This window comes from Leptopilina boulardi, unplaced genomic scaffold (genome assembly GCF_019393585.1).
Source record: "Leptopilina boulardi isolate dan_hultmark-lab unplaced genomic scaffold, ZJU_Lbou_2.1 LbouV2_41, whole genome shotgun sequence".
NCBI lineage: Eukaryota > Metazoa > Arthropoda > Insecta > Hymenoptera > Figitidae > Leptopilina > Leptopilina boulardi.
In genome coordinates, this window is record NW_026137985.1 from 997,462 (window position 1) to 1,019,640 (window position 22,179).

The 22,179-nt window shown below is 37.6% G+C and overlaps 2 protein-coding genes across 4 annotated transcripts in view; one reads left to right on the forward strand and one right to left on the reverse strand.

Moving 5' to 3' along the window:
* LOC127289477 (drebrin-like protein) overlaps nucleotides 1–22,179 on the reverse strand; it is a 73,506-nt gene that overhangs the window by 23,838 nt on the left and 27,489 nt on the right. The window lies entirely within an intron of this gene.
* Nucleotides 9,814–11,020, forward strand: LOC127289481 (uncharacterized). Its single transcript, XM_051317441.1, has 4 exons — nucleotides 9,814–9,894; nucleotides 10,025–10,389; nucleotides 10,486–10,617; nucleotides 10,725–11,020. The coding sequence occupies exons 2-4, from the start codon at nucleotides 10,302–10,304 to the stop codon at nucleotides 10,895–10,897; spliced, it is 393 nt and encodes a 130-aa protein (XP_051173398.1). The 5' UTR covers nucleotides 9,814–9,894; nucleotides 10,025–10,301; the 3' UTR covers nucleotides 10,898–11,020.

Here is a 22,179-nt window from a genome sequence, read left to right on the forward strand (position 1 = left end):
CAGATGTCAGCGAGAGACTCAAGTACACTTGGGTACAACCGAATCATTATACGAGCCAGTTCCTCACGGGACATGGCAAATTTGCTCAGAAACTAACTCAATTAGGTTTGAAAGCGGACCCGAGTTGCGAATGCAACGAGCCGGCCGAAACAAGTGAGCACGTATTGATGGAGTGTCCTAAGTGGAACGAACTTAGAACGAACCTCAGACAGATGCATGAGCAACAAGGCCTTAAATGGCCATTTGAAATGAAGCTCCTAATGTATAAAGAGGCGTACGCACTGTTTGAATGTCTGGCAAAGGATATAATCCGAGCCAAAGAGATTGAGGAGTTGCTTGTCAACTAGTTTGCGGGCAACTCCTCAGTTTGCCGTGTAGACATCGGTAGTAGAATAATCCTAACGTTGCCCTCTGCACATGTCGTAGAAGGCGACTAACAAGGAGGAAGGGGCGGTCAGGCTCTAGGATTAGATAGAATCCTCAGACTGATACTCGCACCTGAGTCTAATGGTACCACGGGGATCGGGTGCCCACTTGGACTTGTTTTTTGCTCCGGTAAATTACTTGTCCTTGGCCGGTCATCTGGTGTTGGACTCGTGGGGCCGTCGTTAATAGCTTACATCGCTTAGAGCTAGATGATGGAGAAGAAGCTGAATCAACGTGATCAGATTTCTTTAAAATTGTCGACGTGTGAGTTGTGGTATAACAACTCGGGCAAGAACCTGCATAGTTCCTAGGGATTGGAAAGGTCCCGCCCTTTGTCGGGGGTCCGTGATGTCCTATCTAGACTATCGGAAAACGGCCGCTTTATTTTACAAAGTGAGAGTCAGTGCTTTAGAACGATGACTATGTTGAACGAATGTTTGAACGACGATATACAGTGAGAGTCACGAATCATCCTGCGAATTTCTGAAGAAAGAGATAAGTTGAACGAGGACTAACGTCTATAGGAGTCAAACCGTTGGTAAGTCGAAAGACCAGGTACAACGAACCACCCCAAATTCTTTTTCGGACGAATTTTTATGGATTAACGCAATTCCCGCTGTCCCGGAGGAGGAGGGGTATCAGGGGCAAGCTGATATTTTATTATCTTATGGGTTTGGCGCTCCCAGTACTCCTGAACTGGGTACGAGTAAACGCTGCTCGTATCCTAATACCGTAATCAACAGGTGTACTTCAACGACCACTGTTGGGCGGGGCAGTGGAACGTTGTACATCTGTTGACCGGGGACTTGGCTTAATCGCCTGGTCGCGAGATGGGGACCCTCTATATGGTCCCCCCCAATCCTAAGCTTGAGCCGTGCGGCGAGGGGATGCGTGGTTGAGGGATGTCAATCGTAAGCACGAAAGCTGCGTTTAATGTTTAAAATGTTCATATTTAACCTTCTCCCACTTAAGGGTGGTGCGTTGGTGGGATTGCGTGATGAGTGTGGGAACCTACTTTATTTTATTTTCTTTCTTCTTTTCTATCCTATCCTATTTTATCCTATCATATTCTATCCTTTCCTATTCTATCCTATCATATTCTATCCTAGCCTACCCTATTCTATCCTATTTTCTATCTATTTCTCCTATGCTTGTTCGCAATTCTGTTAACGACAAAACACTGTCTGATGAGTGAGAGGTAAGAACCAGATGATGTCAAGAATTAAAAATAGCCTCGGAAAAAAACAGAAAGCTGAAGAACTGGAGGGAGATGCTACAAGTGATGGTAGTGAAGAAGCGCGTCCTACTTCTCGCTCAGCTTTGCGTAGTCGTAATGATCGGGAGGATCTTGTTGAAAGTGATGCACAGGGAACAGACTGTGAATCCGCGAATGTGAGTCAGTTGAGTAAAAAGGAGATGAAACGGTTGAAGAGTGAGAGAAAAAGAAGAAAGTTTTGACAGAGAACAAGAGAGAATGAGAAAGTTGAGGGATGATGAGTTAGGTAAGGAGGAAACTGAAATGGATGTGGATGTGCCGCAAAGGAATTATGCTGTGATTGTTAGAGGTGCAAATGAAGATCTGAGTGCAAGGGAAGTGAGAAGAAGGATGAATGAGGCAATTGTGGATGAGGTTGATGTTTGTGTTAAAAAGGTAAGACCTGCTAAAGATGGAGTTGTTGTGGAGACGGCGACGGATCGGGACAGGGGAATCCTTACGTCCTGCTCTAATTTTAGAGAGGCTGGTCTGAGAGTTGAAAAACCGAAGACCATGGATCCCCGTGTCTTGATCTTTGTTGTCCCAAATGACATGAGTAATAAAGAGTTCATGAAGAGTATGTATGAAAAGAGTTTAAGAAATGAAATTAAGTTTGATGAATTTAGGAAAAGAAGTAAAGTGGTGAACAGGATGAGTAAAGATGGTAATGAAGTGGGGAATGTAGTTGTTGAGCTGCCTTTGAGATGCTAGGAGAAACTGGTGCGTGATGGACGTGTGTATGTGGGATGGCTGTCATTTAGAGTAAAAGTGTGGGAAAGAGTGCCAAGATGTTTTGGATGTTTGGGATATGGACATAGAGTGACTGAATGTAAGGTTGAGAGAGTGTGCTACAAGTGTGGTAAGCCTGGACATGTTGGAGCATCCTGTAAAGCCCCGGAGGACTGCCCCAACTGCAGAGCGAAGGGACTTGATTCCAGAGGACATCGAGCCACTTCGCCGAGCTGTCCTGAGTATATGTGGCGATTGAATGTGTTGCGTGCAAGATGTAATAATGGCTGAAAATGTAAGAATGAATCGTGTGAATCTGGAGATCCTGCAGCTGAATTGTAATGGTGCGTATGGGGTGATGTGTGATTTGAGTAGGTACGTTCTTGGAGAGTAAAATTTGAAGATGGTGTGTGTGTGTGGATCAAAGGTGCGATTGGTGAAATGTATGTGGTATCTTTGTATTGTAAACCGAATGGTGAAATGAATGAATGTGTTCAGTATCTTAATGATGTGTTGCAAATGGTGAATGGAAAGCGTGTACTGATTGGAATGGATGCAAATGCTGCCTCCGACCTATGGCATAGTAAGGTCCTGGGTCGGAGTTGGAGAACTTTGAACAGGGGTGAACGATTGGCTGACTGGATCTTGTGGAGAGATGTATCTGTGTTGAACATGCCATCGGCCGTCTATTCATTTAGTGGGCCGAATGGCCAGAGTGACATAGATGTATCTCTCTACAAGGGAGATGAATGCTTGTTTGAATGGGATGTATTGGATGATGAAGGGTTGAGTGACCATAATGCGATAAGAATGAAAATGATTGTGAATGAGAGTGAAGCTGAAACGCAGGTGATTGAGTTGAAGAAATGGAATGACAAGAAGTGCGACTGGAGTAAGTATGAGGTCCTAATTGAGTCCTCTGCCTCTGGCTTCGGGTACGATAAGTACCTGTCTCTTGGGGCCGAGGACAAAATGAAGATGATGTATGAATGGATTGAGAATGCGAATGATCAAAGTATGGCTGGCATGAATATGAGAGAAAAGAAGGTTCCTGGAATCCGTGGAACCGAGTGTATAAGTTATGTATGGGTAAGCTTGATAGGTATGGTTTGGCTGGTTTGAAAAGGAATGGTAGGAATACGAGAACATGGGTAGAGAGTGCGAATATGTTGATGAATGATTTCTTCCCACGAGTGACCAGGATGTTGAGACATGTGTTTTTTGCTGTGCCTGAATATATGAAAAGTTTGTTTGATTCCTGTTTGAATGAAGGTGTCTTTCCCAGAGAGTGGAAGAAAGCGAGAGTGGTAGCGTTATTGAAGAATGGAAACAAGCCAAGATCGGACCCGGAATAATACAGACCTATTAGCCTGTTGAGTGGTCTGGGTAAGATCTTGGAAAGGTTGATGGTTGAGAGAATGTTAAGATGCATGGATGGAAAATGTAATGGATGAAGTTGTAAGAATTTGTGAGAGAGGTTGCCCACAGGGGTCCGTCTGTGGACCTTCTGTGTGGAAGTTGGGTATGATTGAATTGTTGAATCTATTGAATGCATTGGGTGTGAAAGTGCTTACGTTTCCGGATGATTTGATGGTGATTGTTGAAGGAGATACTAGAAAGGCTGTGGAAGGAAGAACGAGTATAGTGATGAAACCAGTTTATGGTACTTAAGGGCAGTTTGGAAATGCTGAATAGAAGGATATATGTTGAGGTGAGTGAGGATAAAAAGAGAAAATTAAAGTTTGTGGAGAGTTTTGAATATATGGGTATGTTGATGAGTGTTGATATGAAATTTAGAGTGCATGTGAATAGAAAGAGACAAAAAGTGAATGGTGTTGTTGGTATGCTGCGTCGTGTGCTAAGGAAAGACTGGGGATTAAAAAGGTGTGTCATGAAAACGGTTATGAGTGGGATGATGGTGCCTGCGACTATGTATTGTGCGATTGTATGGTATGAATTGTTGAATCTTAAGACTGTGTGTGTGTAGAATTGAATAGATGTCAGCGTGTTTGTTTGTATGCGTGTACAAGAGTGTGTAGAACGGTCTCCAAGGTGGCGATGCAAGTTATCTATGGATCGCTTCCGTGGGATCTTGAAAGTAAGAAGAGAGCGAATTGGTATAAGGTGAGGAAAAGTATTGAAATGAATGAGATGGATCTGATAAATGATGATGATATGAACGATGATATGAATGTGATTGAGAGAAAGGAGTTGGTAAATGATAGAGCGCATGATGTATGGCAGGAAAGATGGAATGCTAGTGATAAAGGTAAAGTGACGTTTAAATGGATAAGTGATGTTAGATTTGTGGGTAAATGTAAACTGTTTAATCCAGGTCTAAAGGTGACCTACTTGCTGACAGGACATGGGAGTCTTAATGTGTGATTGTAATATGAATGCGAGATTTAGAGATTTGGAGAGTATGAATGTAACTGGAGGACCTGGAGAATGGAATGTGAGTGGTGTGTTGAGTAAGAAAGAGTATTATGATTGTTTGTGTGAATTTGCAGAGCGAGAGCTTGAGTAATTGCAAATGTGTGAATGTGGAGATAAATGTGTGAATGATTCAAGTGTGTATATGTGAGAAAAGCTGTTTGTTCCGTATGTATGAATAATGTGTGTGAATTTAAAGTGTGTGTTGCACTTTGCTGACCGACCGGTGCTGGGAATGGTAAGATTCCCGACCGGGACTCTTACCAGAGTATAAACGGTACCACGGGGACAGGTGCCCGCGGAGACTTGTCTCCGTCCGGTCATGGGTTGGACTCGTGGTGGCCGTGTGGGTATACCTGTATAGGGAGATCCTGCACGTAAAACATTAAAGGCTATGTCCCTATCTACTTCCCCCAGGGTGGGAGGACCTGTCCTCCCTACGGGACCTAGCGCTCCCGGGGTACCCGAGCTGGCAGAGCTGTGCCGCCCCGCGGGCGTTCCAAAAGTCTATAGGTGTCAACAGTGAAGAAACCGAGAGACATAATGGTAATGGACGTTGACTTTGAGGGAACGCCTTTAAGGGTTACCTTCTTAACCCCATGGATTGGGACATGCTCACAGAGAGCCCTGTCGAATCAAACTGGAAATCTGGAATGGTAGAATTTTCTCTTGTCCCAGTGAGGATACAGAGTAGAAACAGGATATGACGTCCCTGGGTGGCGTACAGTATACAGGCCCGGCTTTTCTTATCCGGCTAACCTGGCTGCCTGACCATGAGTCGAAAATCCGACGGTTACAGTAGTGTCGTGTGTCGCACGAAGTAGGTCCCTGCTATTCTGAATCGGGGGGCTGCTCCGAGGTACACCGGCTACTTTGAGCATTCACATCCTGAACAGACGTGAAGGTTGACAAGACTTGACTCTGAGTTTTCTTACCTTGAAATGGGTGAACGAAGTTGGCCCATCCCTCATTTGAAAACTCATGCACAATGACGACTACTAAGAACGACTTGACTTCTTCGGTTTCCCTTGAAAAGGAAACCGAGGAAGCAATGTCGAAAGTAGAGAAGAAGGAGCAGAGCCAAAGGTTGAAGGCGAAATCAACCAAAACGGCCCTCCTTAACCTCTTGAAACAGTCGCCTGAGGTCTCGAAAGACGTCAGCTGCCAGGTGATGGAGCACGTGGAAGTGCTCTCTAACATCGTCAACAAGCTGATGTGTGAGAACAGCTACTTAAGGGGAGTGATACCAACCGATCTCGAGTCTACATCGGGTGGTCCGCCTGCCGAGTAGAAGATTTCACGGCCGCGACACGGTGTTTTAAATGACAGTGTTACGGCCACGTGCAAAAATTCTGCACGGAGAAAGAGCTCAGCTGTAACTTCTGTTCTAAACAGGGTCACAAAGCGAGCGAATGCTCTGATAAGGCAGCAAACAAATCGCCGACTTGCCCTGCGTGCAAGAAGGCGAAGAAAAAGTCTGATCATAGAGCTGGAAGTAAAAGCTGTCCAGCTCAAAAAGCGGCCGTACAACGAGTACTAAGCCGAACAGACTATGGTAACACAACCTAGTCCGATTTCGATACGTGGCTTGCGTTTGATGCAGTTTAATGCTGGCCAAGGCAAGAACACTACTTCAGCCATAGGCCAGCTGTTAGACAAAAATGGAATTTAAATCGGTCTCGTTCAAAAACCTTACTCTGCAGAAGGCAAATTTTTTAATTTAATTGGTTCGAAGAACGACGAGCAACTACGGTCTGCAATAGTTCTATTTGACAAGAAACTGACTGTCATGACGCTATGCCAAGTCAGCATCAGTCTGACGTGTACGTGGTATCTGCAATACTGGCGAGAGCAATATTGATATATCAATTTGCACGAGCCAAGTTGTTAGATTCATTAAAGAGTGGAAAGTAATCGAGAACTGGTGTGAAAGCGATCATCGACCCATAATTATAGATCTCGAATCTATAAAAAGGCGCGATGATCTTGAACGAGTACTCCTGGGAGGCAAAATGTTTAATACCCATAAAGCCGAATGGGAAAAGTTCAATTAACACTTCTTGACAATCGTCAAGAACTCGATGCAAAGTGTGAGAATAGAATAGATGTCGTGAATCTCGCAAAGCAAATTTGAAGGATTATTACCCTCGCTGGTAGAAAATCCATGCTCATTCGTAGAGACAGAGGCCCTAAAGACTAACAAAAAAACTAAACATGACTATACTTATAGGTCCAATGAATACCGGCAAATATGTATGAGAGAAAATGTCCGCCCACTGTTATTTCTTGACATTAATGCCGAACACGTAACCTTTCATGTTCCGGACGAAGAGGATGTCGCTGCTATGCAGCGAGTTCGGAAGAGAGAGGAAAATTCCACCTAGGACAGTTGGAAGTCGATTGCAAGATAAGGCCGTCGCAGGCGACGAAATATGATTCACAATTTACTTCGCAACACCGGCGACGAACACGCCAGACTCCGCCTCGTCACAGCTAAAACCAAAGCCGCACACCGCGAAAACCCACAAAGTGCCCACCAGGAGAATCACCCTTCCATAGTTTTTTGCTAATTCTACCGCCGCAAATTGTTGCTCACCGTCTGGTAAGGAGTGAATATTCCCTGACAAATGCAGGGAGTATTAAGTCGAACGTCAGACGGACAGACATAGTTTGGGTAATTGTCAGAAAGCAAACGAATGGAGAGAAAATAACCGAGGTTACGTTAAGGAAGTTCTTAAAACGCAACCACGATGAAATCATATGCTAGTGTGACTATTAGGGCGAATAAATTAATAAAACCTTTCGCTCCTTTTAATTGTCAAAACTATATTAGATAATCGCAACTCGGAGCTCAGTTTAATATATAAAATTACTCGAAATATTAATAACACTCAATATAAAAAAGTGCGATTTAAACGATCGCAATACTGAGTAACAAAATTTACAAAGAAAGACCAGAAAAATTTGCAATTAAAAGTCAAGTTATTTTATGGAAAATAACTAAACCAGGAAAAAGTTAAATGAGGGCTCCCATACAATAAGGGGACGATCGCTCGGCGAGTTACTTTTTTGCCAGTCAAAGGTATGAAAATGTTCATAAAATTAAAATTTGAAATTTTGATTTTTGAAAAATACTACCTTATAGTAAATAAGAAGGCGCATCTTTTTTTCCTTTAACATTTTTTTGTAGAACGAATATTTTATTTAATAAAGTTAAAAAACTGTAAATATTTTATTTACAAATTTCATTGAATTTTAAAACATAAATTGTCGTATCTTCGACAATAATTAAGGAATCGTTTTGGAATATTATAAATATAGAAATGTCTGCTACGACGTTTTCTTGTCTTTGCCGAAAGAAAGTCTGCGGGGATGTTTAAAGTTAAAAGAACTTCCAGTGAGTCACTTGTTTATTGGTATATAAGGAAGTTTTTTTTAAAATTGCAGAAAGATTCCTTGTTTAGTTTTTGAAATATATTAGTTTAAACAAATAGCGCGCGGCGCGTTGAAATGGTATTTCAATAGTATATTGAATAATAAACTAATATTAATCTAATAATTCTATAATTTTTTATGTTAACGTCTTGAGATAAATAAAGTCTAAAAATTGAAATCTAAATAATTTATTTAAAATTAAAATTATTTACGTTAAAATGTTTCGAGTGGGAATTCACCAAATTTTTTGGAAAGCTTTTGAATTGTATTTATATTTATTTGCATTAATATTTATTTACGCGTTTTTATGCATGATTATTTTTTATAAAATAGTAGTGTACAAACTGTCACTTAGTTGATTCAATTCTGTTTCGTGATCATTAAAACAAATCGTGTTTATGATTAACTAAATTTTGAGGTATGCTACAGTGATATAACATATCATAAAATTAGTATTATCATAATTATTATTGATTAGAATAAAATAACCTTAAATTAGTAAAATATGCATGCATTAATAAAAATTCTACATATTTTTTTTATAGCCAAAAGAAAACTTTTTTTTATTTTTTTTTCTATAGATGGCATTAATTATAAAAAAAATTAGGCGACGAGCACTGTGTGCGATGGCGCAACAGAAGAGGCAGGCCCTCTATCCATCTCTGCCAGCGACTATCAAATCATAATCATAAATAAAATAATAACAACTGAAGTAGCCAATAAGGCTACACAAACCAAAAAAGAAAAAATAACAACAACAACAAAATTTGATAAAAAAAATAAACATATATAGAAAAACAACATCTTCCATATAATTTATAAATTTTTAATAATCCCTAAATTTACACTCAATATAGCACTTAGCGATATATGTCCACCGCGCCGTGAGATTTGGGAGTCTGGAACTAATTCCAGATTCCAAGCCTTCATAAAAGATATGGCGGTAGATTTCCATATAAAAAAATTCGTTAATAATCATTATGTGGGATGGGCGAAAATAAATCAACTGTACTCACTTGACGATTGGTTATTAGAAAAAGAACTAGCCGTAATTAAATCAGACTCATATGAATTATTCTTGAATCACGATGAGGTAGAAGAAGATTATGAGGACGAATTTGAGGATTTTGAGCCCCAGGAGCATAATAGCTCAGCATTGTAAATATCATAAATAAATTTTTTTTCTCTTTATGATCGAATAAATTTATTCATAGATTAAGAAATTCATTCGTTTAGAGGGGCATTTTGGAGTCAAATTTTGCAATTTTTCTTTAAAAAAAAAAAAAAAAATTTCTTTCTCTCCTTTTGCCAATTCAAATTAATTTTTTTTTAAAACAAATAAAATTCTTTTTATGTTAAAAAAAATTCATTTGTTTAAGGGGGCATTGAAATGGTATTTCAATAGTCAAAAATTGTATTATAAAATAATCATAAATTTTTATTAATTATAATATGAAATATAAATGTTTCTTACATATCTTTAGCAAATTTAAATATGGGAAATGTACTTCAAACATCTGAAGGAAATACATATATGGATAACGATAATGACATCAATGTAATGCAACAAACTATTATTTTTTTAAATGACACTACTGAATTAAATATACAAACAGGTAATCTCTATATATAATATTATTAAATTATTTATAACTATTTTATTAAAGTAAAGTTTACGATATACAATTATTTAATTTTAAATAATTTTTAAAATATTATATGGTACTCAATATTGTGAAAGAATAGATGATCAAGAATTATCGGAAATGAATAATATGAATGTCGTCGAAACTACACAAATAAATTTATCACAAAAAATTAATTTCTCATTAAAGGACATGGAAGAATTAAATCTGGTGACAGGTAAAATTTATATTTCATTTAATTAATTAATGTATTAGTAATATGAAAAATTTTTATTTATGACAATGTACAATATAATATAAATTTTATTAAAAAACATTTAGAAAATTCTTAACAATATGAGGGAACTGACAGTCAAACATCTGGTGACACAGTTATTATGAATGTTGTAGAAGAGAATACTTTCAATTTAAAGCAAGCAACAACTGTTTCCCTGAATGATAAAAGTGAATTAACAATAGAAAATGGTAAAATTGATATCATTAATTATTCAATTAATTTATGTTACATATATTTAATTTAATAACATGTAATATAATAATCATTTCTTTAATAAAAATTAGCACTTACAAAGCAATCTCAAATAAGAGACGATCAACAGTTAGAGGAAACAACAAATATTGAGGAAAATCTAACAATAAAAGAAACAAATAATACATCATTATCAATTGGAAAGGAACTGACATTAGGAAATGGTAATTATATTATAAAAATTGTATAATTAATGTAACAATATTGAATAATGCAATAACAATATATTTAATGTTATGAATTAATAAATAATTATATTAATAATCAACAGATACAATGACGGTTATACATTTTGATATTAATGAAGACAATTGCAATGAAGGAAGTAATGTCGAACAAAATGTAGATGATTCTGCCACAACCGTAACACCTGCACAAGAACATGATGATTCCCAATCAAGTAATAAACAGTCATTTTTTAAATTTAATATTAATATAATTTAAAAATAAATTTCATTGTACATATTTAACGTTTTGCTAATGTTCATAACAATCAACTATTCTATAAATTTCAATAAATAAATAAATTACCCCCATTATGACTTCAATTATGACTTTATAGTTTAAAAAGTATAAGTTATATTTCATTTAATTCATTTTTGTATTACAAATATTAAAAATTTTCATATATCATAAAGCAGAATATAATATAAAATTTATTAACAAAAATTTAGAAAGTACAAAACCATGTGAGGTTACGGGTAGCCAAAAATCAGAGGAAACTGGGATTATTAATGTAGTGGAAGAAAACGCATTAAACTTAACCCAAGCAACAATTGTATCTCTAACTGAAAATACTGAATTGACTATACAAAATGGTAAAATTTATATGATTTATCATTAATTATTCAATTATTATATCTTCCATATATTCAATTTCATAACATGTAATATAATAATAATTTGTTTAATAAAAATTAGCAATTACAAAAGAATCTGAAATAAGGGATCATCAGCAATTAGAGGAAATAACAAATATTCAGGAAAATGTTACAATACAAGAAAAAAATACTACATCCTTAACAATTGGGAAGGAAATGACATTAGGAAATGGTAATTATATTATAAAAATTGTGAAATTAATGTAACAATATTTAATATTGCAATGACAATATCTTTAATGTTATGAATTAATAAATAATTATATTTAAAACCATCAGATACAATGACGGTTATACATACTCGCACATTTTGAATTTTACTTACCCCAGAAAATTAAAAATAGGGACGCAACTATATAAGCCAAGTAAATGCGTGTTCCTGTCTCTTTTATCTGAACAGTTTTAAACTGGTAAGAAAAAGGATCCTTTTTTATTTTAATATAAGGAAATTTCAGAACAACAAAATCTTCTAAGCCAAGTCTTTTAAACTTGAGAAGTGCAGATTGTTGGGGGCTTTCTAACGGTCTCTACCTAAACGATCTGCATCTCTGGGCGAGAAAGATAAAAAAGATTAAATCGTAATTAAAAATTAAATTTATTTAAAAATTGTTAATTTTGGGAGACCAATTGTTAGGCGCTCTCTAACGATTTCTACCAATACGATTGGTCCTTCTTAAATTAACAATAAAAAATTGGCGAAGAGGAAAGCCTGTTGTCAGGAGCTTTCGAAAGATTTCTACCAACACGACTGACATTCCAAATCTGCAATAAAATAAATTATTATTTAACAAAACAACAAAATAATACCAACAAACAAATCTTCAAAGTCAAGCCACGGAAAATCAATGGTCAGGGGCTTTCTAACGATCTCTACCAACACTGTTGATTGTCCAAGAGTGGTAAAAAAGATTAAATCGTAATTCTTGTTTAATATTCTTATATGCCATGTGCATTGCTGATTTTGTTATTTGATTTTTCTAAGATTTAAAGTAACATAAATTAAGTTTCTGAATCAAGTCATTTTGCATTAAAGTTTGAATCCAATTTCGTCCAAGTTAGTAATTTTGATAATTAGTATTATTTGTTGTTTGTTATAATAAAATTTAAAAATCAAGTTTTAGGGTAATTTTAGAATCGAGAAAAATACGTTACAATTTGGCGCCCAACGTGGGGCAACACGTTTTACATCCCTGATAAGAGAGTTCAAATTTTGTGTAAAAATCTTTATATTCAAGTTCAAAAGTATTTTGTTGAAAGTTCTTACTTAAGGGGTTAGGGGTAGTCAGAGGCACGAAAAAATGAGAATTTTCAGTATTTTTTTTGCTATTAAATAATTTTATTTTACAAAAGTAGTAATATGGTATTATTAAACAATGTTTTGACTTGAAGTCACGAAAATTTAAAAAAAAAAAAATTTTTATTTCCGAAGTTACAGCTGTTTGTGTTAACCCAGTTCCAAAAAAAGGTCCTTGCGGTGACAATCATAAGTCCTTGGAGATTAATCAGAAATCAATCGGATAAAAAAAATTAGTTTTATAAATAAATAATCCTGGGCCTGATCGAAGGATTTTTTTTTTTTCAAAAATTAACAAAATGGCGGCCTCAGGAAATTTTTGTCTAGATTTTTGGGAAAAAATCAACAGTTAATTGGTCTTAAAAAATCGAAATTTTTCAAAAAAAAAAAAATCCTTCGATCAGGCCCGAGTTTATTATGTATTCTAAAAGCTGTATAAATTTCATTAAAATCGACTGAGCGGTTTTCGAGTTATAGTTGTCACCAGTTCAAAAAACATAGTTTTGAAAAAAACGCGTTTAGTTTCACACTAGATTTACGTACAAAAAAACGAATTATTAAATTACTTACACCGAGTCATCTATTCCTGGGCCATATTAATTTAGGTACTACTACATATACCCAAGTTTAAGTTCATCGATGACAATAGAACCCTAAAAGCCGATTTCTTGCAGCTGACACTAGCTGCAAGCGCTCCCGAGCGCTTTAAAAGGCCCGAGCTCTCTTTGTTATTTGTCGAATAACTTAAAAACGAATTATCGGATTAACTTGAAATTTTCAGAGATTATTTTTAAGATATTTTACTTAACGAAAATGCAAAAAAAAAAATTTGATTTTTTGAAAATTCTGACTACCCCTAACCCCTTAAATGCTACAGTTATTTTGACCTATGGTTTGTATTAATTCCAATTGTTTAGTTAAAATATTATAAAATTTTTGATTGTTTAATCTATAATAGTAAATTGAGTTTCAATTAATAAAAATTCTCTAATCACCTCGTGTGAGAATAATTCGCTACAGAAGGTTGGTTACAGAGAATAAATGTTTAAGGGAATATTAAATTACAGATTATTATTTTTGTTAAAGTTACAGATAATCGTCATCAACTTCCAAATAATTTATTATGAGGAGGTTGATTTCGATTCCAAATACACAAAAGTGTGTTAAGAAACTAAAAATTCGCGAAAGTTAAAAACTTCAAAATTATAGAAATAAAAATTTGTGAATTTGTAAAATAAAAACGAAAAATTATTGAGAATTGATAAGTGTGAAATTAAAAATTTTAAGTTAAGGATTTAATAAAATATTTCGAAATATTATTTGCTTTTAATAATTTTATTTCGATAATAACTTGTTGTCATGTTATTGTTCATTTAATTAAATTTTATTTTCAGCTTAAATACAAGTCAATATTATGGATAATACCATTGTTCCCTAAAATTCTAATTTAATTATTTGTTTTGAAAGACAGTATTTCTCAATTTTCAACAATGCACAGTGGCCGATTTCTCGAAAAACCTGGCCAAAAATCGAAAAATGATATGATTTCAACCAAAATTGGTATACCCATGTTTTTTGGGCTTCTCAATTCAAATTTTACATTGGTTGTGTCAAATTCAAAATGGCGGATCCAAAATGGCCGTTTAGATTTTAAAAAACTTTGATGAAAATCGAAAAATGATACGATTTCAACCAAAATTGGTATACCCATGTTTTTAGGGCTTCTGAATTCAAATTTTACATTGGTTGTGTCAAATTCAAAATGGCGGATCCAAAATGGCCGTTTAGATTTTAAAAAACTTTGCTGAAAATCGAAAAATGATACGATTTCAATCAAAATTGGTATATCCATGTTTTTTGGGCTTCTGAATTCAAATTTTACATTGGTTGTGTCAAATTCAAAATGGCGGATCCAAAATGGCCGTTTAGATTTTAAAAAACTTTGCTGAAAATCGAAAAATGATACGATTTCAACCAAAATTGGTATACCCATGTTTTTTGGGCTTCTGAATTCAAATTTTACATTGGTTGTGTCAAATTCAAAATGGCGGATCTAAACTGGCCGTTTAGATTTTAAAAAACTTTGCTAAAAATTAAAAAATTGTACGATTTTAACCAAACTTAGTATACTTACGTTTACTAGGTTTCTGAAATCAAATTTTACATTTGTTTTATCAAATTCAATATGGCGGATCCAAAATATTTGCTGGTATTATAAAATTGCGTAAATGTGTTAGAGCTTATTTTTTTAAAATTACAGACAGTACTTAAATTTTAGTTTAAAGCGAATGCGAATGAAGAAAAAGTCAGTCTTTCACGTTCAGTTGCACCGCCGGCCGGTGCAACGAGCTGTCGGTAAACCGCGCTTAGTGAAATAAAAAGTGATACCAAAACTGCAGGGGCAGCTTGGGGCAACTGATTTCAATTAAAATGAATTAAAAATATATTCTAGTTTATGATAATACCAGGTAGAGCGCGGATATCGGTAGATTTCACAACTCTTTTCATGATTTACGTTGATAAAACAATACAAAAATCGTCGCCATGAATAGCGATGTTTAATGTCATTTTTTAAAAACTGTACGTTTTAAATGTGATTATAAATACATTCAACATATTTCATACACCTTTGTTAATAATTCCCAAAAAAAGATATTCAAAAATCTGCTGTATATTAGTATATTTTCACTATTTTAACTGTGACGAAAATTTATAGTTATGAAACGTTCTGAGTAAATCTCTGGCAAAGATCACTTTTACTTGTTCACATAATAAATTGGTGATAAAAAAAGTGTAATTTTTTTTCGCAAAATTATGCAGTGAACCCTCCTTTATAATATTCAACAATAAAAAGTATAAATTTCTAAAAAAAATTTTTTGACTTTTGGCCAGGTTTTTCGGGAAATCGGCCACTGTGCAATGGAGTTGATTAAAATTCACTATTTCTGTCAATCAAAATTTTAATTTTGCCTTTTCGTAAATATAAATGTTGCTTTCCAAGGTTAATTGGATTTTGTTTTTCTTTGGAAATATTGACTTCTATTTTCGAAATATTAATTTTCTTTCATCGGTGGGGAAATGAGTAAGGGCCACCTCCTTATCTATTTTCCCCACTTATGCTAATTTTGGGGGAAATTGATTAGGTGGGAAAATCGCCCCTACAATGAAGAGCCTAGCTCCGTGAAGACGCTTGACCATCTGATCATTTGTTTCCTGGATTTCTTTTGAATCGGTCTAACCATCATAAGTTTTCAGCAAATATTTTCGTTCAACTTTGATTAATTCATTGTAGTGCATTCATTGTGAATTTTTTTTTGTAAAATTTTTTCTTTTCCGTTGTTCTCTTTGGCTACAGAACCTGTGCAGTGGTGGATACAGATTTATTTTCTTTTTTTTTGTGAAAACTTTGACTTTCTGGTTGTGTTGCTTGGAGGATTTGGTTCTCCCTATTGTGCACAATTGGTAAGTCGATAATTAATTGATTTATTATCTGATTGTTCTATTTCGTAATATTATTTAAAGTGTAATTTATTATTTCATTTCTTTTTAATTTTCCTCGCCATGTGCCTTTAATTTATATGTGTGAGTAATACTCATCGGTTGTAGATTCACGTAGATAGTTACAGTGTATTAGTGTGCGTAATACATTATAATATATTCCCCTTTTTCCAGTGGATTTACCCCTCACGCGGTCATATTAGTCTCTCGCTCGTACATATAGCGCGTTCTCGATCCTTGCGCGTCTCTCCTTTGTGCGGATCTTCGCCTAACCGTAGCAGTGTACAAGTGATATACTCTCTTCGTTTAACGCATTACTCTCTCTCGCTCTAACTCAAGCAATACGTTTTCTTCGTTCGACACACTGTTCTCTCTCGCTCAGGAAGTGATCGCGAAGATGCAGCTGAAGCGCAATCTGTTAAATCAGAATTTTCTGATATTCCGGGACTCGGACCATTGTTACAGGATTGGGAATTTCCCAAATCAACGCAAGTTACAGAAAATTCACGCGAGTTACAGCACCAAAATACAGGAACTATAAAGAAAAATCCGTTACACTGCAATAATAATAGCCGCTCGCAGTCAAATGGTGATTTCGAATCCACTCGACACCCAAATGTTAATCATTGTCGCGGTAATTATGAGTTTAACAATCAAAAGGAGCGTCAAGATGATAATCGTCGCGTTATCGCACCAAATCCGGAAGACTATCAACCCGGTATGCGCAATCGTTACAGTTAATCAACTAATTATAACACTCGAAATAACTATCAATCGGGTAGATACGCAGACGCGGATGCAAGAACATCCTTACCTTTAAGTCCTCACGCGTTATTACAAACAGTGCAACGATGGAATTTACAATTTAGTGGTACCAGGGGGGAAGACGTGGAAAATTATATAAATAGAATTGATGAAGGTCGCGCATTATTGGTCATACGTGAAAGTGATTTACTAAAAGTTATACCTTTTACATTAAATGATGCTGCTCTAACATGGTATAGAGGGCGTGTTAATTATTTCAGATGTTGGCAAGACGTAAAAATTGCCTTAAGTTCGCGATATGCAGATCCAGATTATCAATTAGCCTTGCGTGAAGAAATCGCTAATCGCACGCAAGCTAATAACGAACCCGTCAGTGATTATCTCGCATGCATGAATGGTCTTTTTGCCCGTACTGACCCAAGTTGGTCACAATATGAATGTGTCCGATATGTTCATCGAAACATGTTACCGACATTTAAGTTAGTGATCCCCTTCCATAGAAACCTTTCTATGGAAGAATTAGAAAATTACGCGTCTCGTCAGGAAAGAGCATTTAATAGTTTAAATCAGTACCGTGCACCCCCACTACCTGAAGATTCTATGTGCCCAGCATATGCTTTCACAGGACCTCGTAAACCAACAAATCAAACATCGCGACCGTTGCGCCCTCTAATGAAACCCGATCAATTACATGCCTTGAGCGATAATTCTATGCCAACGGAAAATATTTAAGATAGTTACAGTGATTTACCTACAGATTTATTAGACGCTTTGTTAATGAGACAACAAAATAACCGATCAAATAATTATAAATCATCAGTGCCCGAAAATTGTCCGAAAGCTTCAAACAATTCCAAAGTTACAGAAAGTTCAGAAACCAAACCACCTACAGTAACGACAACAAAATTAGAGCGTAATAATGAATTTCGATGTTGGAATTGCGAAAAGGTGGGACATCGCCACATGTTGTGCCCAGAACCGAGAAGACGATTCTGTTACGGCTGCCGCGCTTCGGGCGTAACCAAACGCGAGTGCCCACATTGTAATAAGGGAAACGCTTAAAAGTGAACACTAATCCGGCAAGTGTATCACTTACGAAAAAAGAGTCGGAAATTCCCTTACAATCATTATTACAGTTTATGAAACGCGAAAATTTACAGAATACGGAAAATTCGTTACAGTTTAAAGAACAAGCTACAGAATTACAGGAAAAATCGGAAGTGTTTGATTTCGCAAATTTGTTAACTAACTTAAATGACCATTCAAAACAAGTAGCGTTCTTTGTCAATTTTACTATTGCGGGTCAAAAAATAAAAGCCTTAATCGATCGGGTGCATCGAAATCATTTCTAGGTCCAAACGGAATCCAATTGTTAAATAATTTAGGATTAACAACGAAACAAGTTCCTACTCGAAGAGTAATTGTTGCCAACGGTGACGAATTTCGGATTGAAAACGCGATAGAAACAACAATAGTGCTAGAAAATCGCAAACATATTGTTAATTTATACCTGATGCCAGTGTTAGCACAACCTTGTGTTTTGGGGTTAGATTTCCTCTAAGCCGCAGGTTTAATAATCGATTTTGCAGCAAACAGCTGGTATTATAGGGATGATCCAGATTCTAAATTCGTGTTTACACCGGAAAACGTTACAGACCATGTTACAGAGTGTTACGGGATACAATTATTAGATGAAGAACAATCAGCTATCTTAAAGGAATTTTTGGACAAAAGAATCTTACCACAACCAAAAAAACTACCGATCACACCATTGACCTTCCATGATATTGATGTTGGAGATAGTGAACCAATCCGACAAAAGGCATACCAAATGACACCTATAAAACTGGAAGCATTATGGACAGAAACAGACGAATGGTTAAGGCAAGATATCATAGAACCATCTCAAGCAGATTGGTCAAGCCCACCTGTATTAATCAAAAAGGCTAATGGAAAATGGCGACCGTGCATAGATTTCCGAAAGGTCAACTCCTGCACCAAAAAAGACGCTTATCCGCTTCCGAATATGATGGGGATTTTGGATCAGCTTAGGCAGTCTAATTACATTACGACCTTGGACCTCACTTCGGCTTATTTACATGTACCATTAACGGAAAGAGCGAAACCGATCACCGCATTCACTGTGCCCGGTAGAGGTTTGTTCCAATTCAAGAGAATGGCTTTCGGCCTAACCAACGCACCTGCCACCTTCCAGAGACTAATTGACAAAATAATCGGTCCAGAAATGTTTCCCCACGCCTTTGTTTATTTGGATGACATCATCATTGTAACAAAAACCTTCGAAGAGCATCTTTATTGGCTTGACAAAGTGTTAACAAAAATTAGAGAGGCTAATTTGGTAATTAACAAAGAAAAGAGCCAATTTTGCTGTGCCGAGTTGTGTTATCTTGGATTCCGTGTCAATAGTGAAGGGCTACAAATCGATTCCGACAAAATTTCAGCGGTAATAGATTACCCCCCACCACGGACAGTAAAACAACTGCAACGCTTCTTAGGAATGGCATCCTGGTACAGAAGATTCGTTCCAGACTTTGCTAAATTGGCTGCGCCGCTTTACAAACTGGTTAAGAAAAATCAACCTTGGGAGTGGAATGAAGCTCAAGTAAATTCCTTCGAAACAATGAAGATACAATTGACTACCGCTCCGACATTAGCATGTCCAGATTTCAGTTTACCATTTACATTACAGACAGATGCAAGCTCAGTAGGAATTGGAGCTGTACTCACTCAAAATATCGATGGTTCAGAAAGAGTTATCGCCTACGCCAGCCGCGCACTGACCGATGCAGAAAAGAATTATTCAGTGACTGAACTCGAGTGTCTCGCCGTGATCTGGGCAATAAAAAAGTTTCGATGCTACCTTGAAGGATACACTTTTACCGTCATCACAGATCACAGTAGTTTACGCTGGTTACATAACATGAAGAACCCGACTGGCAGACTCGCGAGATGGAGTTTAGAACTTCTTGAATATAATTTCACAATTATCCATCGAAAGGGTGCGCTCCACCATGTTCCAGATGCTCTGTCGCGTATACCTGAACATGCTATTGACCACATCAACCAAATTGATGTAATCGAGGACCGCTGGTATCTTAGACGCTTCCGAGAAGTGGAAAACTATCCTGACAAATTTCCGAATTGGCGAATTGAGAACAATCGACTTTATTATCACAAACCAGAAAACTTTCCAGAAACAGAAGTCACGGATTTAAATGCCTGGAAATTAGTGCTGTGCCGAGAATCTCGTCTACGTGTGTTACAAGAAAACCATTCAACACCACAGTCCGGACATCTTGGAGTTGACAAGACACACCGACGAACCGCTCTCCAGTACTATTGACCTAACATGTTTAAGGATGTAGTCTCTTTTGTTCGACACTGCGAAACGTGCCAACGAACCAAGGTGGAACAAACACGTTCTGCAGGATTCATGGGAAAGAAAACAGTCGAAGAACCTTGGACAGTAGTAGCTACGGATATTATGGGACCACTCACGCCAAGCTCCAGAGGTCACGCCTATGTCTTAGTCATTCAAGACCTCTATACCAAATGGATCGAGATACAGCCACTGCAGAAAGCTACAGGCCTAACAATATCAACAGCGTTACAGGATTTAGTTATCAATCGTTGGGGGGCCCCAAAAGTGTTACTTACAGATAATGGTACAGAATTCATTAACAATAACATGAAAGCTCTAGCGAATAAAGTAGGATTTAGACACATGACAACGCCACCTTACCGACCGCAGGCAGACCCTTTTGAAAGAGTGAATCGCGTAATTTTGACAATGATGGTAGCCTTTATACAAAATAGTCACCGCGAATGGGATCTACACCTCCCAGAATTGCGATTCGCCCACAATACCGCTCATCACACCTCAATTCAAAACACGCCAGCATTCCTTAATTACGGTCGCGAACCAACAGCTGCGATATCCTTGCGTCGAGAACTAGAAGCTAATATAGAAATAGTACACCAGCCAATACCTACCTGGACCGAACGTATGCGACGAATAAACGAATTAAGGAATAGTATAGTTCATGCCCTAGATAGCGCGTTCCGCAAACAATCCCAATATTACAATGGTAAAAGGAGAGATCAGCGCTACGCGGCTGGAGAACTAGTGTGGAAAAAACAACGCGTATTGTCCTCCGCGGAAAGACACTATATGGCTAAACTGGCCGATGCGTATCATGGGCCATTTGTCATCACAAAACGTATTTCAAACGTGATGGTCAATTTCTAATAATCAAACACAAGTTACAGTCTTATAAAATTACAGTATAAGATGGAGGCAGACAGCACCACACCGCCGGAGGAGGACTTTAACATCGAAGTCCTCAATGTCTCAGAGTCGGAAGAGGAGTGTCACGATGTGGAGGAATGGTAGGATATCCTGCTGGCGGATCCTGACGATGAAGTCCAAGTCCCCGCTAGTCCCAGCCCCTCGACCAGCTCAAGCTCCTCAAGCATTGAGATACTTGACTGGCCGGAAGCTGTAAACGGGGATATGGACATTGAGGAGGCACCTCGAGCACCGTCACCATCCGAATCAGAGGCCGAAACAGTGGAGATGGAAGATCCACGGATCCCCACACCTCCACCGTGGAACCCGCCACCACCAGAACAGAATGGACCTGGAGGAATTCCTGGACCACCGGAGGAAGTTCAGGTGAGGCTGGAGGAGGACCCATTCTGGGACCCGATCCGGCCGTTCATTCCTTTGCTGGTCTGATTGGAACAGTACCGTCCTGGCCTCTTCAGGGCGATTCATGAGATGGTGGCTCCCTACAGCCATCGCGACAACCAGGAGTGTCCGATCCGGTGGAGGACTGATCTCGCGGGACGCTCGGCCCTACCGACCGAGATTCTGGAGTGGCCACTGGCAGAGCCGACGATGGTGGACCAGGACATACAGACGGAGTTCGTTGCCATTGAGCGGTCAACTCAAACGACTTCCCTGACTCCCGCACCAACAGCACCACCATCGCCAGCACCAACATCGCCGGAAGCAACTCAAGAGCCCCCGGCCTTGATGGAATTGGATCCAGTGTCCTCGGCTTCGGAGGATACACCGGAAACGGTGGATCCGTTCGGACCCTTCCCGAAGCCTAAGGTCCGACCAGAAGAACCCCAGTGGTGGTCAAGTCACTCCGAGGAGAGCTACCACCACGAGCGATGCTATCGGAGACCAAGCCGCCGAAGCAGGAGTCGCGACGGCAGACTCAAACCCACACCTGGGACGAGTCGCAGCCGTCCAGAGG